Source organism: Nyctereutes procyonoides, unplaced genomic scaffold (assembly GCF_905146905.1).
Source record: "Nyctereutes procyonoides isolate TBG_1078 unplaced genomic scaffold, NYPRO_anot_genome, whole genome shotgun sequence".
Taxonomy (NCBI): Eukaryota; Metazoa; Chordata; class Mammalia; order Carnivora; family Canidae; genus Nyctereutes; species Nyctereutes procyonoides.
The window spans coordinates 64,879,420-64,897,210 of record NW_026575142.1 but is presented as its reverse complement, the minus strand read 5'-3'; the positions used below and the strand labels follow the sequence as shown (position 1 = coordinate 64,897,210).

The 17,791-nt window shown below is 40.1% G+C and overlaps 1 protein-coding gene across 8 annotated transcripts in view; it reads left to right on the top strand.

The window, feature by feature from the left end:
- MECOM (MDS1 and EVI1 complex locus) overlaps window positions 1-17,791 on the top strand; it is a 553,342-nt gene that overhangs the window by 506,107 nt on the left and 29,444 nt on the right. For 4 of the 8 annotated variants that reach the window (XM_055308353.1, XM_055308356.1, XM_055308359.1 and 1 more), the window contains 4 exons: window positions 3,465-3,681; window positions 9,004-9,151; window positions 10,420-10,576; window positions 14,892-16,248. In XM_055308353.1, the coding sequence (XP_055164328.1) occupies window positions 3,465-3,681; window positions 9,004-9,151; window positions 10,420-10,576; window positions 14,892-16,248 (1,879 nt within the window). The remainder of the gene's footprint in view (window positions 1-3,464; window positions 3,682-9,003; window positions 9,152-10,419; window positions 10,577-14,891; window positions 16,249-17,791) is intronic. The other 4 variants (XM_055308354.1, XM_055308357.1, XM_055308355.1 and 1 more) reach the window with 3 other exon arrangements.

Below are 17,791 nucleotides of genomic sequence, written 5' to 3'. Positions count from 1 at the left end.
GACTGGCTCCTTTCTTGGCTTGACATCTGGCTAATATAACTGTGGAGCTCAAGCAAGCAGAGGTCCTCCCTCAAGTGGAGGGCAAAGGAATTTTGAATATTTCGACTGAGATATCACATGGTTAAAATTTGTCAGGGCCTTAGATTATGGTGAGAATCCTTTCATTGTAGAGAAGTCATTTTAGGGCCCTCGGTTGGGGGGCTCACAAATCTAATGGATGGTTCTTCCCATCTAGTGTTCTCTTCCTGGGAAAAGTGTGTCAATGTGAGTAAAATCCTAGCCAGCATGACCACATGGGAGAGGGCTGGGAGGATGAGGACTGGGACCAAAGGACACATGAGGAAACTTTACAGCCAGAGAAATTTTTACATGCCAGAGACCTAAATTGAATGAAGGGGGGACAATTACAATGACTATGTATGTATGTACAGGACAGATAAAGAGAAAATTCTACCCACATTGATTTGTATCATTGAGATGAGAATTTAATACTTTTTTCTTTTTCTTATTTCTCTTAATATAACATGATTTGGTTCAATATAACCTAGTAGTATCTTTAGAGTGTTTTTTAGTTGGAAGGATCCTTGGGAAGGGTAACTCATCCCGACTTAGCTGACAGGTGGCGATCGAGCCACCTCCCATCCCTCTGGCATTCCCAATGGGAAAACCTCAGTCTCTGCTTCTAGAGCTCCTCTGAAGGAAGCTACCAGTCTTGGCTGGCTCTTTACTTGAACATTTTTTTCCTTTGGCTGGGCTGCATTCTGCCTTTTTTGTAGATTATAGCAGTTATATTTTGGGGAACTTTTTGGAAATTCTTTTCTTCTTAGAAACCCATGGTTTTCAACCAGTCGGGTAGAGTTTCAGCCTGAACAGGGAGCCTTACCCAGTGGGGTCTGTGACAGCTGAGCGTACTTCTAGGCTAAGAGACATAATCTGGGCTTTCTCTAGTGCAAGGCAACTTTCATTGGTCAATATTAGGTCTAAAAAGGTTTTCTAACAATTATTTTTAGAAATCTAAACAATTAGTCTACTATTAAAAAAAAACTAAATGGACATTTTTTTTAGGGCTACCATCCTTTCTTGAACCCATCAGTTGCATTTTGTTTTCATTGTGTCATACCCGTATCCATATATATATATATACACACCAATGCGTTATATGTAATGGTTATGGTGTATAAGTAGTGGTTTGTGTTTTATAATTGCAGGATTTCACATTGCTTAGGAGAGAGAAAAGAAAACACATGCATTGCACACCTACTATATACCAGATACATGCTCTCCATTTATTATCTCATTTGGTCTTACACATAGATTAAACCCATAAGAGAGGAATCATTTCTATGATACACTTAGAAAAACTGAGGCTCCCTAAAGCAAGGTAAATTGGCCAAGACCACACAATCAGCTTTCAAATCAAGGTCTTGCTGTCTCTAGAACCTAGGCCTTTTCTATACATTCTGTGGCCTGGAAGTTCTCTTTGTATTCAGACTGCTGCTGAGACCCTAAATGTAGATTATTATTATTATTTTTTTTTAAAGAGAGTGAGTGGGAGTGAGTTGGGTGGGAGCATAGAAAGAGAGAGAGAAAGAGACAGAGAATCCCAAGCAGGCTCCACACCCAGGTAGGGATCAATCTCATGGCCCTGAGATCATAACCTGAGCTGAAAACAAGAATTGAACTCTTAACCGACTGAGTCACCCAGGCGCACCCTAAATGTAGATCTGAAATATGTGAATAATGTGACAGATTATAGGAAATGCTTCCATTACCTGGTTAATGTCATCGAGAAACCTGACTTTAGAGCAGAGGCGATTTATTTGAGAATACCTCTCTTTCCTTAAGCCTCTACAATCCAAAGTTGACACACATATTAAAATATATAGCGATCTTTACCGTCCTGGCCCCCTTCTTTTTGGTTTAGTTCGAATGAAACCAGTATTGTTATGTGGATTATAGCAGTGGTGTCCCATTTGGCTTCCACTTAACTTCTCACATTCCAGCTAGGCTTTCCGACTTTCGCTGGCTTTCTGTTCCCTTCTTGGCATGGACCCCCAAGGCCCCTGGTGAGCCACTATGCTCTCTTACTTCTCTTCCCATTGCTTCTCTAAATTCACCCTATCAACCTGCCCTCTTTGACTACAGCCCTGCCTTTCCACAAGCTGCCATGCCCTTCCTGGCCTTTATCATTGCTCCACATCATTTCCACGGCCTGAAACATCCTCTCTCATCCCACTTCACCTGGTTGATGCTTGCTCCTTACCAAGCCTTTTCGGAACCTCTCTCCCTCAGATTAGATGGATTAGACACGTTCCTCTGGGCTCCCCTAGGCCCTATGCATGCATCTGTCATAAAATATATCACACTCTATTTGTTCACATGTGTATCCCCTTGAGCTTCTTATATAATCATTCCCTAGCAAAATGCCTCGCATTTGTTGGTGCCTAAAATATTCCCACAAAAACACTCAGCCAGTGAGCAACTGGCTATAGGTCCTGGCTGTGGGTCTATAAAACAGGGATTATGTATCATGTTGCCCTGGGTGTCTTTCCAGCATTGTGAGCTGTTTTCAAGACTTCGGTGATTGCATCTGTGTGATCTGTGCATAGTATGGCCTCACGAGTGGGCTAAAAGCTATTCAGATGGAAAGAATAGGAACAATACCATCACTCCCTGACACTTTATAGCCTTGTTATCGCTAGTTCCCCCCATTACCATTTATTTATCTTACTGATTCAAAGTGCAAATTCATGCTATGTTTGCTGTTTAACAAGGCCCTGCCAATTAGCACTGGCCATAGGGTAACATAACTTAGCCTACAAGGATTCTAAAAACAATCTGTGTCCTGTTTTGTGGTAATGATGAGTGTGATGAAACATCCCAATCTACTGCTATTAACCAGGTATAAGCATGAGTCAGATGGGGACTCTGTGTCCCACATGCCTTCCAGGTAACATGGCACAGTGAGAAGTGTTTGAGACAGAGATGGGTTCAAATCCTGACCCAACCACTTGGTTCTATAGTCCTCGACTTGTTACTGAACTTCTCTGAGCTTCTGTAGCTTCATCGGAAAATGGCATAAAAATCCGACCTATAATTTCTCATGACCAGATTTGGAGAAATATCAGTAGTCCATGAACAGTGTTGAGGAAATAGACAATGCATGGTCTGCAGTCATTATTACTATGAATGTCCTGTGGATAGTCACCCCTAGGAGGGTTAATGCCATAAAGTTTTACCTTATGGTAAGGAGGCTATACTGTAGCCACAGGAACCACATTATCATGCGAGGCTCTGTCCTGGCTTCTCTACAGGTATTATTTTTAATTCAGGTTAAAATGGAAGTGGTAGAAATGACAACTAAATCATTTCTAGTATGTCTTCCATAATTCAATAAGAACTGCCAGTTTGTGGTGACACTTCCTGACCGCCCGGGCCTGGTAACATCTGAATTATTTTCACAGAAGAACGGCAATACCGCTGCGAGGACTGTGACCAGCTCTTTGAGTCCAAGGCTGAACTAGCAGATCACCAGAAATTCCCCTGCAGCACCCCTCACTCAGCATTTTCAATGGTGGAAGAGGACTTTCAACAAAAACTCGAAAGCGAAAATGATCTCCGAGACATACATGCAATCCAGGAGTGTAAGGAATGTGACCAAGTTTTCCCCGATTTGCAAAGGTTAGAAATGGCATGTTGTGCTACGGAACATGTTTATTTACTCTGCAGTAAAGTGTTGTTGTTATGCGGTCGGTATGCTGGATTTTCAGAATTGATGCAGATGGAAAATTTGGAACCGCGATGGGCCTGACAAAGTGTGTTAGTGACCTGTTCAGAAATCGGTTTTCACTGGAAATTGTTATCTGTCAAATGTTGACAAGGGAGTCGGAATTAGTTGTTTTGATGCTAGACAGAAAATAATATGTTTATGTTTATTTAAGCAGCGTTATCGGCCACTGAAAGCCTAACCTTACAGCATAAGATATGACTTAGAGGAAGAATCAAGATTGCTGCAACAACACTGATGCCGATTAAAGTAATCATATGTCCAACAGTAATGCAGCCTCTAGAAACATCTAGATGATTTAAAAAAAAAAAAAGATTGGTTCTGGAATATACTTAATGAAAGATGATCTTTTGATCTGTGTAACCTGTGGATTTAATTTCAACTATTTATCTAAACTGCACATAGATAAAAGAATAAGAAAATCATGCCCAATGAAGAAAATGCTCCGTTTCCCAAAAGGGAAAAAACAAACATGATCTAAATGAAATTAGTCTTAAATACTTATTTTTAACAAAGTGAAAATAATATATCAGCAATATATTAACTTTTTATAGGCTTTTGAACTTCATTCAAGAACTTTTTTTTTTTTTTTTTTTTTTTAGTTTTTGTGAAAGAAAACAGCAACCCTGGAGCCTACCCTTAGAAATCTACCTTGATAATTATGCTATAGAATAGTCTTTCAGATCAGGGATGTATCTAACCAGCGAATAGGTTTTCTGTTTCTACCTAATGGTTTTTGCCTTGGCCCACAAACAGTTTTAATAATTGCATTCATTCTTTGCTTTTAAATCCAGAAACGATCCTTGGAACCTAGAATTAGAATTTCAAATGAGCATAACGTTGTATTTAAGTGGGTATGGTAGTGTGTCAACTGGCCTTACTCAACACTGTGAATTACTCATGGTTTATCTTGGACACTCCACCTAGTGCCCTTGACTATTTTGTTTCCTTTCTTTTCTTAGCACCTTCTCTCCTTTTCTCTCCGCTTTACCCCTGTAGACTGCCTTGCATCCTCTTCTCTGGCTAGGCTTCTTACAGGAAAAGAATCCATACAGTAGCCCTTGATTTTAGCACATATGTAACTAAAAAAGCATCAAGTATAACCCATTCCTTGAGGAGACTGAGTCAAATGGATGAGTTTCTAGGTTTGAAAATTCAGGCCTAATTTAGCTTTTAGAGTGAAAAGGGGAATGAGTAAAAGGGCTTTCCCAGTACCCTTTAAACTCATCTTTACTATTTAATATAAATCCACTTGGAAAATAAATCTGTTATAGATGTTGGTAAAACATAGATTTGTAATAAAATAAAGTCGCAGCATGGCTCATAAATGTAACTGTGACCAAATTAAGAAATAAAATGAAAGTAATAAATACCAGTGGGTAAGGAAAGTATTTATACTGTAAAGCAGTATCTCTGATGCCAGAGATGAACTGTGTATCCCTCAATTTTGTTATCAAAAATAATGGACAGCTTTATAAAACAAAAATTGGTGGACTAAACACTAAAATGTAATTCTTACTTCCCACTGGAAGTGTACGGCGACACTTGGAGGGAGATTCTTACTTTGACTAGCTGTAGGATTGAGCCTGAGTCAACTCCACTTAATGCCAAAACCAACTGTCAGTTTGGTTCCTTCAGACATTCAGTGGAAAACAATAAGGAAACCTAATTATCTGGTACTGGATGAACCCTCAAAACTTACTATTCGGTAGCTCAGCCAGATGGATCTAGCATGTCACTGTGCAACCTGATGTCGACCATCTAAGTGGTATTTTTGGTTATATAATTTAGCCGTGTGCAGAACCTACATTCCCCAAATATTTTCCACTTTATCGAATCCTATATTGTTGCTTCATACTTTAAACAAATGAGAAATCCTTTTTGACATGGCAATTATTCAGTTCTGCATCTTTTCTGTAAAATGTTGAGGAAAAAAAAATACCCCTTGCCTCCCCTGCCCGGCAAAAAAAAAGGGGGGGGGGGAGAGCAAGGAACAAAGGTTGATATGCAAAAGTTGAAAAGCACCCAGGAGGCTAGGCAAAGCTCTATAAGTTAGGATAAAGTTCTGTGAAAAGTGGAGACGTCTCACTAATGACCGACTGGCTTGCTTCTATGTTTGTGAAAGAAATGCACATTTGCTTTGGTAAGAACCACTTACTTGCCTTTTTATTCTTTCTATCACTGATTAAGTGATAGCTGATAATTCCATGAAACGATAGGGATTTTATGCTGGAGTGGAAGAAAGAAAGAAGAAAAGAAAAAGAAAGAAAGAAAGAAAGAAAGAAAGAAAGAAAGAAAGAAAGAAAGAAAGAAAGGGAAAGAGAGAGAGAGAGAAAGAAAGAAATGTTTTTTTTTTTTTTTGCGTTTATTTATTTATTTCCCCCCGCCCCGAATGCCACGGACTGTATTCTTGAAACTCTTATCATATCCTTGGAGTTAGGGCAGGGGAATAAGACTCCATGTACAGGCCAGTCTCTACCACTAGATTTCAGGATTTACGACTTGACATACCCTTTGTAAAATAATATTTGTCACAAAATGGCATGCCTTCCTGGGTTGCTGAGGAAGTCAGGAAGAATATTCATCTGTGCAATGACTGGGAGATGTCCCTGACTCAGTTCAATGTTAACTGCAGTCGATGGTATCTCTCTCTTAACTCTCTTAATAACATTTCAACTTGTGTAACAAACAGAGGATTACATATTGTAGATAAAGATAGGTCTGTTCTTGTGACTCCACACACCTGTACTCTCCTGGTACCTTTTGTTCACAGAGATATCACCATTTGTGCTATTCAAATAGAAGAGCATTACAAAGTCGACTGACTCATGGAGCAGGAAAAGTAAGTTCATGTGCCAATATGCATACAGTTGTAGGGAGGAAGCTAAGGAAGAGAAAAAAATATGAGAAAGATATCTCTAATTTATCAAGAGATGAGAAAGGATACATAGTTTTTCACGCACGCTGCCATGCACACAGTCTGTATGGCTACTGGGTATATTCCACGCACACAGACATCTTATCTTATTGGATACTAGAATTTAGAGTATTCACCTCCTAGAAAAATAAAACTTGGGAAAGAAACAGTGCTTACATGTTCAGTAGTTGCTGTTTTTTTTTAAAATATCTTTTTACTATGGAGAGTTTCAAAATATACAAAACTAGGGAGGATGGTGTAATAAACCCCCATAGACTCAGTTTCAATAATTATCATACAAAGGCCAGTCTTGTCTCAGTTACACTCGTTCAGATTATTGAAACAAATCCTGGACGTTATGTCATTTTATTCATAAATAGCTCAGTATGCATCTGTAGAAAAAAAAAGTACTCTTTAAGACATGACTTTCAACACCACACTTTAAAAAATAATGACTCTTTAATACTACCAAATATAAAATCAGTGTTCAAATTCCCCCAGTTATCTCATTATTTTTAGCTTTTTGTTTGAATTGAGATCAAAATACGGTCCACCAATGCAATCAGTAGGCATATCTCTTATGTCTCTTTTAATTTATAAGTTCCTCCAAAGTCAGTCTTTTTCTTTCTTTCTCTCTCTCACTCCCCCTCTCCCTCATTAAAATTTATTTATAGAAGAAACTGCTTTTTTCCTGTAGCATTTCCTCCAGTCTGGGTTCTACTGATCATGTCCCCTTGGTGTTAACATCTTTCTCCATCTTCTCTACTTCCTGTAAAATATCCCAACCCTTGATCAGATTTAGGTTCATTGTTTTAGGAAGAATACCTCACTGATGTTATGGCTTATTTCCTTCAGGAGGCACCAGATTTATTTATGGATTGCCTAGATTTATTAATTGTTTATGTGCTGTAAAATGAATGTTTTCTACTTCTATCATTCTTCCATTATTTATTATCTATATTAATTCTATGCAGAGAAACTTCCCCTCATTGTTTATTTGCTCACCCCGAAGTACAGTTCATATAGGAAAGGCAGGACATGTGGGTGAGTTTTCCCTTTGATTTACTAGTTTTCAGAATAATGATTTGACTTTCCAGGATCTTCCAAGGGTGAGGTTTTGCTTGTGTGATTTTGAATATTGTTTTTTGTTTAAGGACAAGATCATTGTTTTTGTTGATGCTTAAATGTCCTCAGCTCTGGTCAGTGGATGTCTTTTCAAGTTGGTACCTTAATTCTTTTGAAATGATCTATAACTTTCTTGCTTTTTGCCATTATTAGATGTTCAAGGTCCGTCTTGGGCTTCAAATTTCAAACAGGCTAATTCTCCAAGGAGCTCTGGTTACTTTATTTAGGGGTATGTCCCAGTGTGTTATATGTGTGTATTTAATTACCAAACCTGTTACAAACTTCTGAATATCACAGCAATCCAGGATCTATAATATTTGCTTTTCATTACATTCAGGCAGATTTTATATACAAGTTTTAAAGAAGACAGGGAAATATTTGAGAAGCAAAAATAGTCTAAGCTTTAAAACAGAGAAATTATGCTTACGAGAAACTTCTATGTTTTTCTTTTGAGAGGCTTTAATAGTACATTTGCTTAGAGTATTATATACTTTTCTTTCCTCCCCAATTCATAGGAGCTATAGATACACACTTCTATATCTATGTATATACATATCCACTCATCGGTTCCTCTGACTGACCATCCATCCATCTATCCATCCATCCCATTACATTGGGAAGTTGCTTATTGAATAGTTAGTATCCAGCTCACTTTCCCATATGGGGATATGGGTAGAAAAAAAAGTAGCTTTTTGAATCTAGAGGCTATATGCCTTAGATAGGATACCTGCCTGCATGTTCTTAACGATTTTTGAGGATCTTCAAAATGTGTGAGTGTTTGTGTTTGAATGAAGTGGGTATGAGCGCTCTGTGTTGCCCTTGGAATGGTGTAGTGGATTCAGAACTGGACAAATAACTGGACAAATAACTAGTCATTGACCGTGGCCCTAAATTGGCAGCTAACCCCCGAGAGCTGTATCAGATTTATGTTCTAACCACAGGGGTTCTTCTCTGTGTTAGTGAGAGTCACGGTCTAGGAGAAATACATGTCGTTTTTTTTTTTTTTTTTTTTTTTTCGTTTGCAGGCCTGTTTCTTCTTCTTCATCTTCCTCACCTCAACGACTCTCCCTTCGTATTTCTTTAATTGCCAGTTGGATTACTAATAAAATGACATTCTGTTTATGAATGTGTTCTTTGTCACCATGGCTTATTAAATCAATTGTTCTCTTAACAGCCTGGAGAAACACATGTTGTCACATACAGAAGAGAGGGAATACAAGTGCGATCAGTGTCCCAAGGCATTTAACTGGAAGTCCAATTTAATTCGCCACCAGATGTCACATGACAGTGGAAAGCACTATGAATGTGAAAACTGTGCCAAGGTACAGTGAATTTGTAGACTACTTGGCCTCTCTCTGTCATCCTGCTCTCTCTTAATCCATCACTTGCTATGATATATAAAAACAAGCCTTGAGAGGGGAAACTATAAATATCTTGAGAAAAGTAGACTGAGTGTTGTATGCTAAAAGGCATTAGTACAGTGTATAAAAACACTTAGTGGGTATCCTTTTATTTTTGTAAGGGAGGAAGTGAGGCTTAATGGTGAGTTCCAGAACTAGGTGTCAGACATCCTTGGTAAATTCCTGGTTCCGCTACTGGCTTGCCAGTGTGGGGTTGTTTTATAGCCTTATGGAGAACGAAAATTTTATCCAACGCACATTTACTGATTTCTTTTAATAGCAATTTGTGAGGAAGTCACATAAAGTTTCTGAATGCCTATTCAGAAAGAATAGGAGACTCCTACATTTGCAGATTTTTCCACCCAAGGCCCCACCATAAATCATGACTTGGTTCTAATTAAAAATGTAGTGCCTTAGTGGCCACTGCTAAACAGCATAAGGGTGCAGCGAAAGCACTCCACCTTGACCATGACTCTGCAATGTGAAAACAGTAGTTCACATCATGTAATTTTCATGGTTCTCAATTAACTAGAAGATGCCCTGATGTCATTAAAGTTGATTCCTATTTCCAAAACCTTTTCATGACAGTGGAAATTGTGGCATTTGAAATTATCTTTAGAGATGTTTTGAAGTGTGGGTGACTTGTTCTCTTTCTTTCTTTCTTTCTTTCTTTCTTTTTTTTTAAATACAATGTTTAAAGGAACGGTTTTAGCTTCATTGTAATTTGCTGAAACACAGGGTGAACATTAACTCCTGAGGGGACTCCTTGAGTAGACATAAGATACTTTAGTAAACTCCCCCCAATTTTGTACATAGTGTGTCTTGGTTTAGAGGATGAAAATAGCACAGTAGTTTTAATAATGTCTAGGCTGGCGTTTTATGATTCAACTCTAATTATTCCGAATGGGATCAAAAAGACCTTGAATATGGTCTAATAGTGCCATAAATTATTTTGTTCGGCTGATACTGATGGACATTTCATGCTGAGGACCCAGAGCTGAATCATTTACGGTCCCTCCCTAGCCTAGAGAAGTGCACGCTTTGGAAAGATGACTTTTCTTTTGGTCTTGAGGGAGCGACAAATAAACAAAACCAAAACAAATAAACCAAATTCCTTCTTGAGTCATTCCTGGTCTTCTTTCTTGTGTCCTGGAATTAAGTTTCTTGATTAATCAGTACTCATTTCCTAGCAGGTTTTCACGGACCCTAGCAACCTTCAGCGGCACATCCGCTCTCAGCACGTTGGTGCCCGGGCCCACGCGTGCCCGGAGTGTGGCAAAACGTTTGCCACTTCGTCGGGCCTCAAACAACACAAGCACATCCACAGCAGTGTGAAGCCCTTTATCTGTAAGTTTTTAACACTCCAGCCCTCCTTCCTGCATCCTTCTCTCGTCCAAAAGGCATTGTGATGAGGAGAGTGGCCGCATGGCTGTACAAGGGTCTGGGCGTTAAGCTATTTATGGTCCAATCCAGTAGGGCTATTTTCTGTTACAAGAAAATATTTTACACTCAGATCCATGGTATTTTGTCCATAATCCCCAGGGTGTTTTCTTTTAGATGCAATCAATGATGAGCAGAGAAAGGAGAAGTCATTAAATAATGGAAGGGAAGCCTCCCCGGGTTGTAGGATTTAATAGAGACAACCAGACTTGTCTCCCACAGGAAATGGTCATGGCTTTGTGAAACTGCAAATGGCAGATGCCACTAAATAAGATGAAGTGATAAAAACCTGTTCTGGGTCAGAAAGGACTGGGAGTGTACCCCACTTGGCAAGTGGGCTTATGTGCACGTGTGTGTGTGTTTGTGAGTGTGTGTGAGGAGAGGGGGGCAGATAAACTTGCCCTTAATCTACACATTCTTACCAATCACAGGCTGCCAGTCGGTAGTCCTTGGGGACTTGAAAAGCAGAACATTTTCACTTTGATGCGGGACCTGCTGCTTCGATAGCTCCCTCCCTGCACCAGAGCAGATTTACAGGCAGTGCATGTTCAGGGGACACCCAGTCTGACCACCTACTTAGAACGTCCCTGTACAGAGCACTTCAGTAACCTACTCCACATAAAGGAAAACTCTGTCCATTTGCTTCTTCTGTCCACCAACTCCCATCCCCTGTATTGTGCAGTTGTTTTCTCCATCTGGGCAACGACTCTGGACTTCTTTTGATCCATTGCTCAGCGGGGCATAGAAACACAGTGACTCACTGAGTTGTGCTACCAACTTCAAGACTGATTTTGGATCCAAACAGAACTCATTGAAGCACACTCCATGGTTGGCAAAACCTCTGATTTGGGAACCCTTACAAAACATTTTTTTTTTTTGACGAATAATGCAATAGTTTGTAGTAGGTGTATGAGACACTACTACAGGACCTGATGGGCAAAAAATAATTTTGAGTGCCAGCATGGAGATGCCAGAGATTAGCCTGCCTCCTTTTTACCTCCACACAGCCCTCTTTTGTGCTTCCGAGCACCAGGGGGGCTATTTTTTCCCCATTTCCAGCTTACAGTAGAGTCTTGTTTTGCTCTTATGTTCCTCTGTTCCCTGGGTGGAGTGAAGAGGACTAGCTGATAAACAAAAGGGTGCTCTCGTCTCCCTTGGGGAAGCTCTGTTGAAAGTCACGGGAAATAAAGCATACAATAGAAATTTTAGACTTCTTGTCTCATAAAAGCATTTCTGACTCTAGGTCGTAACGCCCTTAAAAAATGTACTTGCAAGGGTTACGGGCATAAATTACTCATTTATTTCTGATTTCTCAGAAACAGACCTTGATACATTTATTGTGTTTGGGTGGAAAAAAATAGGCCAAACAAATTATGATCACCCATTTAACGCTTTCTCTATTACTTAAACCAAAAGTCAGAAATTGTAGATTCCTATCATCTAGGGTCCTGGGATCTGGAATTTTAATTGTGTTGAAGTCAAGTGTTTCATTTTAAAGCACTATAGGGTGTCCCTTTCCAATCAGCTTGTGCAACTATTTGCCATGAATGCGTTTTCAGTAATTATTGGTAAATTTAAATAGCAGATGGCATTCTTCAAATATAAAATCTGACAGAGAACCATGGGGTAATTATGAATAATAGCCATGTAATTTCAGAACAAAAGAGGAGAGTTGGTGTGGAGATTGAGAGTGGAGGAGGTTCACCTAGAGTTGATATCTGTTTCTCACCAGAAGGCCACACACCACGATTTACCCCCACTGGTGTGTTTATGGCAACTGTCTCTTATTACAGTGTACCGCCAAGCTTGAGTCCAAAGTCACCAGCACTAAGGTAATTACTCACTGCCTTTACAGAAACCTCCAGCTTTCCCAAATAGAAACCACATGCTCTAATAGGCTGAACATATTCAAAATACCTCTTAATTTGTTTAATAAGTAGAAAAATGCAATGTTAACTGCTGGCTAATTCCTTATTACTAAGAAAATTACAGTAGAGTGTAGACTTCAACATCAATTGAGCCGTTTACCTGGAGGCCTGGTGGTTTGTGGTGGGCCAGGCCAGACCTTCAAGTGAGAAAAACAAAGCTCTTGCCCAGGGTAACATCCCAGATTCTATGCCCTTGAGACCTGACGCAAACTTCGCTCATCTGTGTAACAGAGGATGCAACCAGGAAAGTCAGATGCCCCTTCTGTTACTCTGATGTAGAGAAGGTCTTGATTTCTCAAATCCATCCAGCTAGAGAGGTATAGAGGGCGACGTTCCTTTGCCAAAAAATGGCAAACCTTTCAAAAGTTTATACCATGGTTGAAGACCCATCGAGACATTTTCTCAACGCCTTTTAGTACCCTAGAGGAGAGGTGTTAGTTTCTTGATGAGTGTACTTTTAGAATTCCAACGACATTTTATTTACTCTTTCTTGTTAGTGCTCCTAGCTGAATTAGTGTAACTAGTGAAAGCCCCATGTTTCTACCCTCGACGTCATATGGTTTTAATTAGTGTATCAAAGAATTTAAATAGTGTGTATATTAATTGTATATGGTTGAAGAGTACATACTTTTGAAAGCAGCCTCTGGTCAATATATTCCAGTAGGATGATTTGAAAAGAAATCACTCACATCTTCTCTTCCCATTAAAATGCGTGTTACGGCCTCTATAATGTCATGAATCACCCCACAGTGGAAAGCTCTTTTACTATTTACTAAGCACCTTGATATACGTAGCAGTGCATTTTAATCAGTAGTAGTAAAAGAAATATTATGGAATCACTTGGTACTTCCTGTTTGGTGGTGTGTGGGATAATCCAACTTTTGGGTGAGTTTCGCATGACTGAACATCTATAAAATCTCCTTCGAGTTTTTTTTTCCTTTCTTTCATTTATTATTGCTTTGACTTAGGAGTTCAACCATTCTTCGCTTAAAGGCAGCCATCACATGAAAGCAATAAATGTTGCATTTTGCCTTCAATTTAATTTCTTACACAAATTTGTTTCAGTAATTACCGACAAGGCGTATCGTGTTTCTGCATGTGCTAAACGTGCACAGAATCGTTTACAGTGAGCTCACACATAACGTGGATTCACCTCTACTAATGCAAGATAAAAAATGTGATGCGTAGGAAACGGAGGCCGTAGTCTGCTGAACTGCCAAGTCAGGGGAACTCTTACCCAGCCCAAGGGTTTTTAAAGGTTCCGATGTTCGGTCTGAAAAGACACCTTGTGAGGAGGAAGATGTTCTACTTTGTTGGCAAAGGCCCTGCCAAGAGGGTTCTTTCCCAGCCTCACCCTGCTGTGTTCTCCCTGGATGAGAGCATTCAGAGCACTCTCCCCTGCTTACCATAGTTGGCTGAGCCCCATAGAAGTCAAGCCCTGAGATAACCGGCGAAGATATGACAACAAGTGGACATATTTCCCAAGGACGGGGGTTTCATAAATGCAGGAAGGTTAGCACAACCACTGGTGTGAGGGGAAGTCAGAGGACGTGATCATAGTTCATGGGAACCAGCAATGCAGGATGGGCCACATTCAATTTAGTTTCCTTTGCAGGCTTAAAATAGAGCCATTGTAAATTATGTCAGTCTTTCTCAAATCATGAAAATGATTGTTAAAAATGTCTCAGAATACACAATGTGCATTGTTGTGTGGCTTTGATGTGTGAATGATGAGAGCGTATGATATAATGCAAATTAAATAATGGTAGAGCAGTCACAGGCCTTTTTCCCCAAGGGGGGAGGGGATGAAGGTAAACTTGCTGGTTGAGGGAGAGGCTGTTTTATTTTGCTTCGGTGCCTATGACTTAGAATTGTGGAAGTGGGCTGAAATTTGAAGGGGGCTCCTGTTATGATTCGTGCTTAAGACTCTATAATTTTTAAGATTCTGTTAGGGTCGTGTGTGGGTGGGAAATCCGTGCGTGCTGGAATTTGGACTTTCCTATAACTAAATACACAAATATGATGCAAAGCACTATGCAGTGGGGAGGACAAATTATTTAAATATATTTATATATGATCTATTTGTGCTGCCTCAAGACATTTGTCAGGTTGGATGCCTTGCTTTGGAATCTAGTGAAATGGGGATTTCTGTGTTTGGAGCGCCCAGATTGGTACCTCCAACGACTTTTCCTGGCTTCCTAATTGAAATTCTGGGTAAAACCAATTGTGATACTTGCTAAATTCAGAAGCAATTGCCATAAAGCCTGAGATTCTTTTTTGTTGTTTGCACACAGGTGAGGTCTGCCATAAATCCTATACTCAGTTTTCAAACCTTTGTCGTCATAAGCGCATGCATGCTGATTGCAGAACCCAAATCAAGTGCAAAGACTGTGGACAAATGTTCAGCACTACGTCTTCCTTAAATAAACACAGGAGGTTTTGTGAGGGCAAGAACCATTTTGCGGCAGGTGGATTTTTTGGCCAAGGCATTTCACTTCCTGGAACCCCCGCTATGGATAAAACGTCCATGGTTAATATGAGTCATGCCAACCCGGGCCTTGCTGACTATTTTGGTGCCAATAGGCATCCTGCTGGTCTTACCTTTCCAACAGCTCCTGGATTTTCTTTTAGCTTCCCTGGTCTGTTTCCTTCCGGCTTGTACCACAGGCCTCCTTTGATACCTGCTAGTTCTCCTGTTAAAGGACTATCAAGTACTGAACAGACAAACAAAAGTCAAAGTCCCCTCATGACACATCCTCAGATACTGCCAGCTACACAGGATATTTTGAAGGCACTATCTAAACACCCACCTGTAGGAGACAATAAGCCAGTGGAGCTCCAGCCCGAGAGGTCCTCTGAAGAGAGGCCCCTTGAGAAAATCAGTGACCAGTCAGAGAGTAGTGACCTTGATGATGTCAGTACGCCAAGTGGCAGTGACCTGGAAACAACCTCGGGCTCTGATCTGGAAAGTGACATTGAAAGTGATAAAGAGAAATTTAAAGAAAATGGTAAAATGTTCAAAGACAAAGTAAGCCCTCTTCAGAATCTGGCTTCAATACATAATAAGAAAGAATACAGCAATCATTCCATTTTCTCACCATCTTTAGAGGAGCAAACTGCGGTGTCAGGAGCTGTGAATGATTCTATAAAGGCTATTGCTTCTATTGCTGAAAAATACTTTGGTTCAACAGGACTGGTGGGGCTGCAAGACAAAAAAGTTGGAGCTTTACCTTACCCTTCCATGTTTCCCCTCCCATTTTTTCCAGCATTCTCTCAATCAATGTACCCATTTCCTGATAGAGACTTGAGATCGTTACCTTTGAAAATGGAGCCCCAATCACCAAGTGAAGTAAAGAAACTGCAGAAGGGAAGCTCTGAGTCTCCCTTTGATCTCACCACTAAGCGAAAGGACGAGAAGCCCTTGACTCCAGGACCCTCCAAGCCTCCAGCAACACCTGCCACAAGCCAAGACCAGCCCCTCGATCTAAGCATGGGCAGTAGGAGTAGAGCCAGTGGGACAAAGCTGGCCGAGCCCCGTAAAAACCACGTGTTTGGGGAAAAGAAAGGAACCAACATTGACCCAAGACCAGCATCGGATGGTTCCCTGCAGCACGCTAGACCCACTCCTTTCTTTATGGACCCTATTTACAGGTAAGGGTGGATAGGAGACGGTTACACGTGGACGTGTGTACGGAGGGCAGGTTTTGCATCAGAAAGCTTTGGCTTTTAACAAAGTGTTTTTGTGATGATTATAAGGCAGAGAGTAAAGTTGTTTGATCTAGTGAATTCATTCTTTATTCAGGCGGTCAACTCGTTAGGTTTGGACTTATTTTTGGATGTCTCTGAATTTGGGGTTTTGGATGAGGCCCACAGAGTCCTTTCCCTTGACAATAAATGTATTTTTAAACACATTTTTTAAGTGGAAAATATGGGAAAGCCATATTTAAAGCAAGTTGTCAAGTGGCAGAAGAATGAGGCTCCTGAAGGATTAATGCAAGTATGTGTGGGTACTTAAACGGGTCAGGAGATTTGGAATGAGATGGGACATAGAGCAGCGGGAGTTTTCTCTTTGTTAACCTACCAAGACGTCCTTAGTAAGTACCGTTCATATTCAGTTTCTAAATAAATCTCCCCGGAGCCCAAAGTGAATGAAATATTAGTCGCAAAAATGTCTTGTATATAATGTGAATGGTTGGTTGTGAAAAACATGTCTCTGTTTATACCTTCATCCTCCAGTTTTCTTTGACGCACCCAAACATTTTAGGGGGGAAACATATATGCTTAATAAAAAGCCTCTTAGGCAGTATTCAGTAAAGCTCCCTTGACATTCAGAATGATTTAGTTTTTAAATGCCAGCTTTCTTTAAAAGTATGAATAACAGTAATTGTGCTTATCATGTTTTTCAAACATTACCAAGCCTTTTCAGATTTACTTTCTCACTCAAGTCTTGAGCATTGTCAAGAAGTAATGGAAGGCCTGGATCATTGTTGGATTTGTTTAAAATGAGACTATTTTCATATTTTTGCCCGATTCTCTCTTACAGACAGACAATTTTGGGCTAGTCTTTTATTCAACAATACTTACTGATTCCTATTACTTAATAGGAACAAGAGCTGCAGACCCTTCTCACTGTAAACGACTTTTCTGCCTCAAATTATCTATAATACATTAACTAAGAAATAGTGCCGGTATGTGGAGGGCTAACCTGACGTGAAGGGGATTAGAAAGGAAAATGCAAAAATATCTCAGAACCATTGGTACCATTCTTGGGCGCTTCCCCCCACCCCCACCCCCCAATTATTATGCCTTGATTCCTGTGGTAGTCCCAATAAGAGAAGGGAAAACAGAACTTCCATATTTTGTGAGTGGATTGCAGTCCCATGTTGCCAGAAAGGGTGTGTTTCCAACTCAGTGATCCACCTCAGCCCTCTGTGAAGATAATTCCTCAGACTTTCTTTCTTAGGCCGTCCCAGCAGCAATGGGCTTCCAGTTCCTCCACACACCCATTACTCCTAACCGTCCTCTTGCTTAGTGGAGACTCAGTCTCCTCTCTGCTATTTCAATCTGAATTAAGGCCTTAGGCCTGTCATTTTACCAAAGTCATGAAAGACCTGAACACCAGTTTTTGTGGAAAGGCTGAGTTGAAATCTCAGCTTTCCCGTGTCTCAGAATTAAAAAAAAAAATCCATAAAAT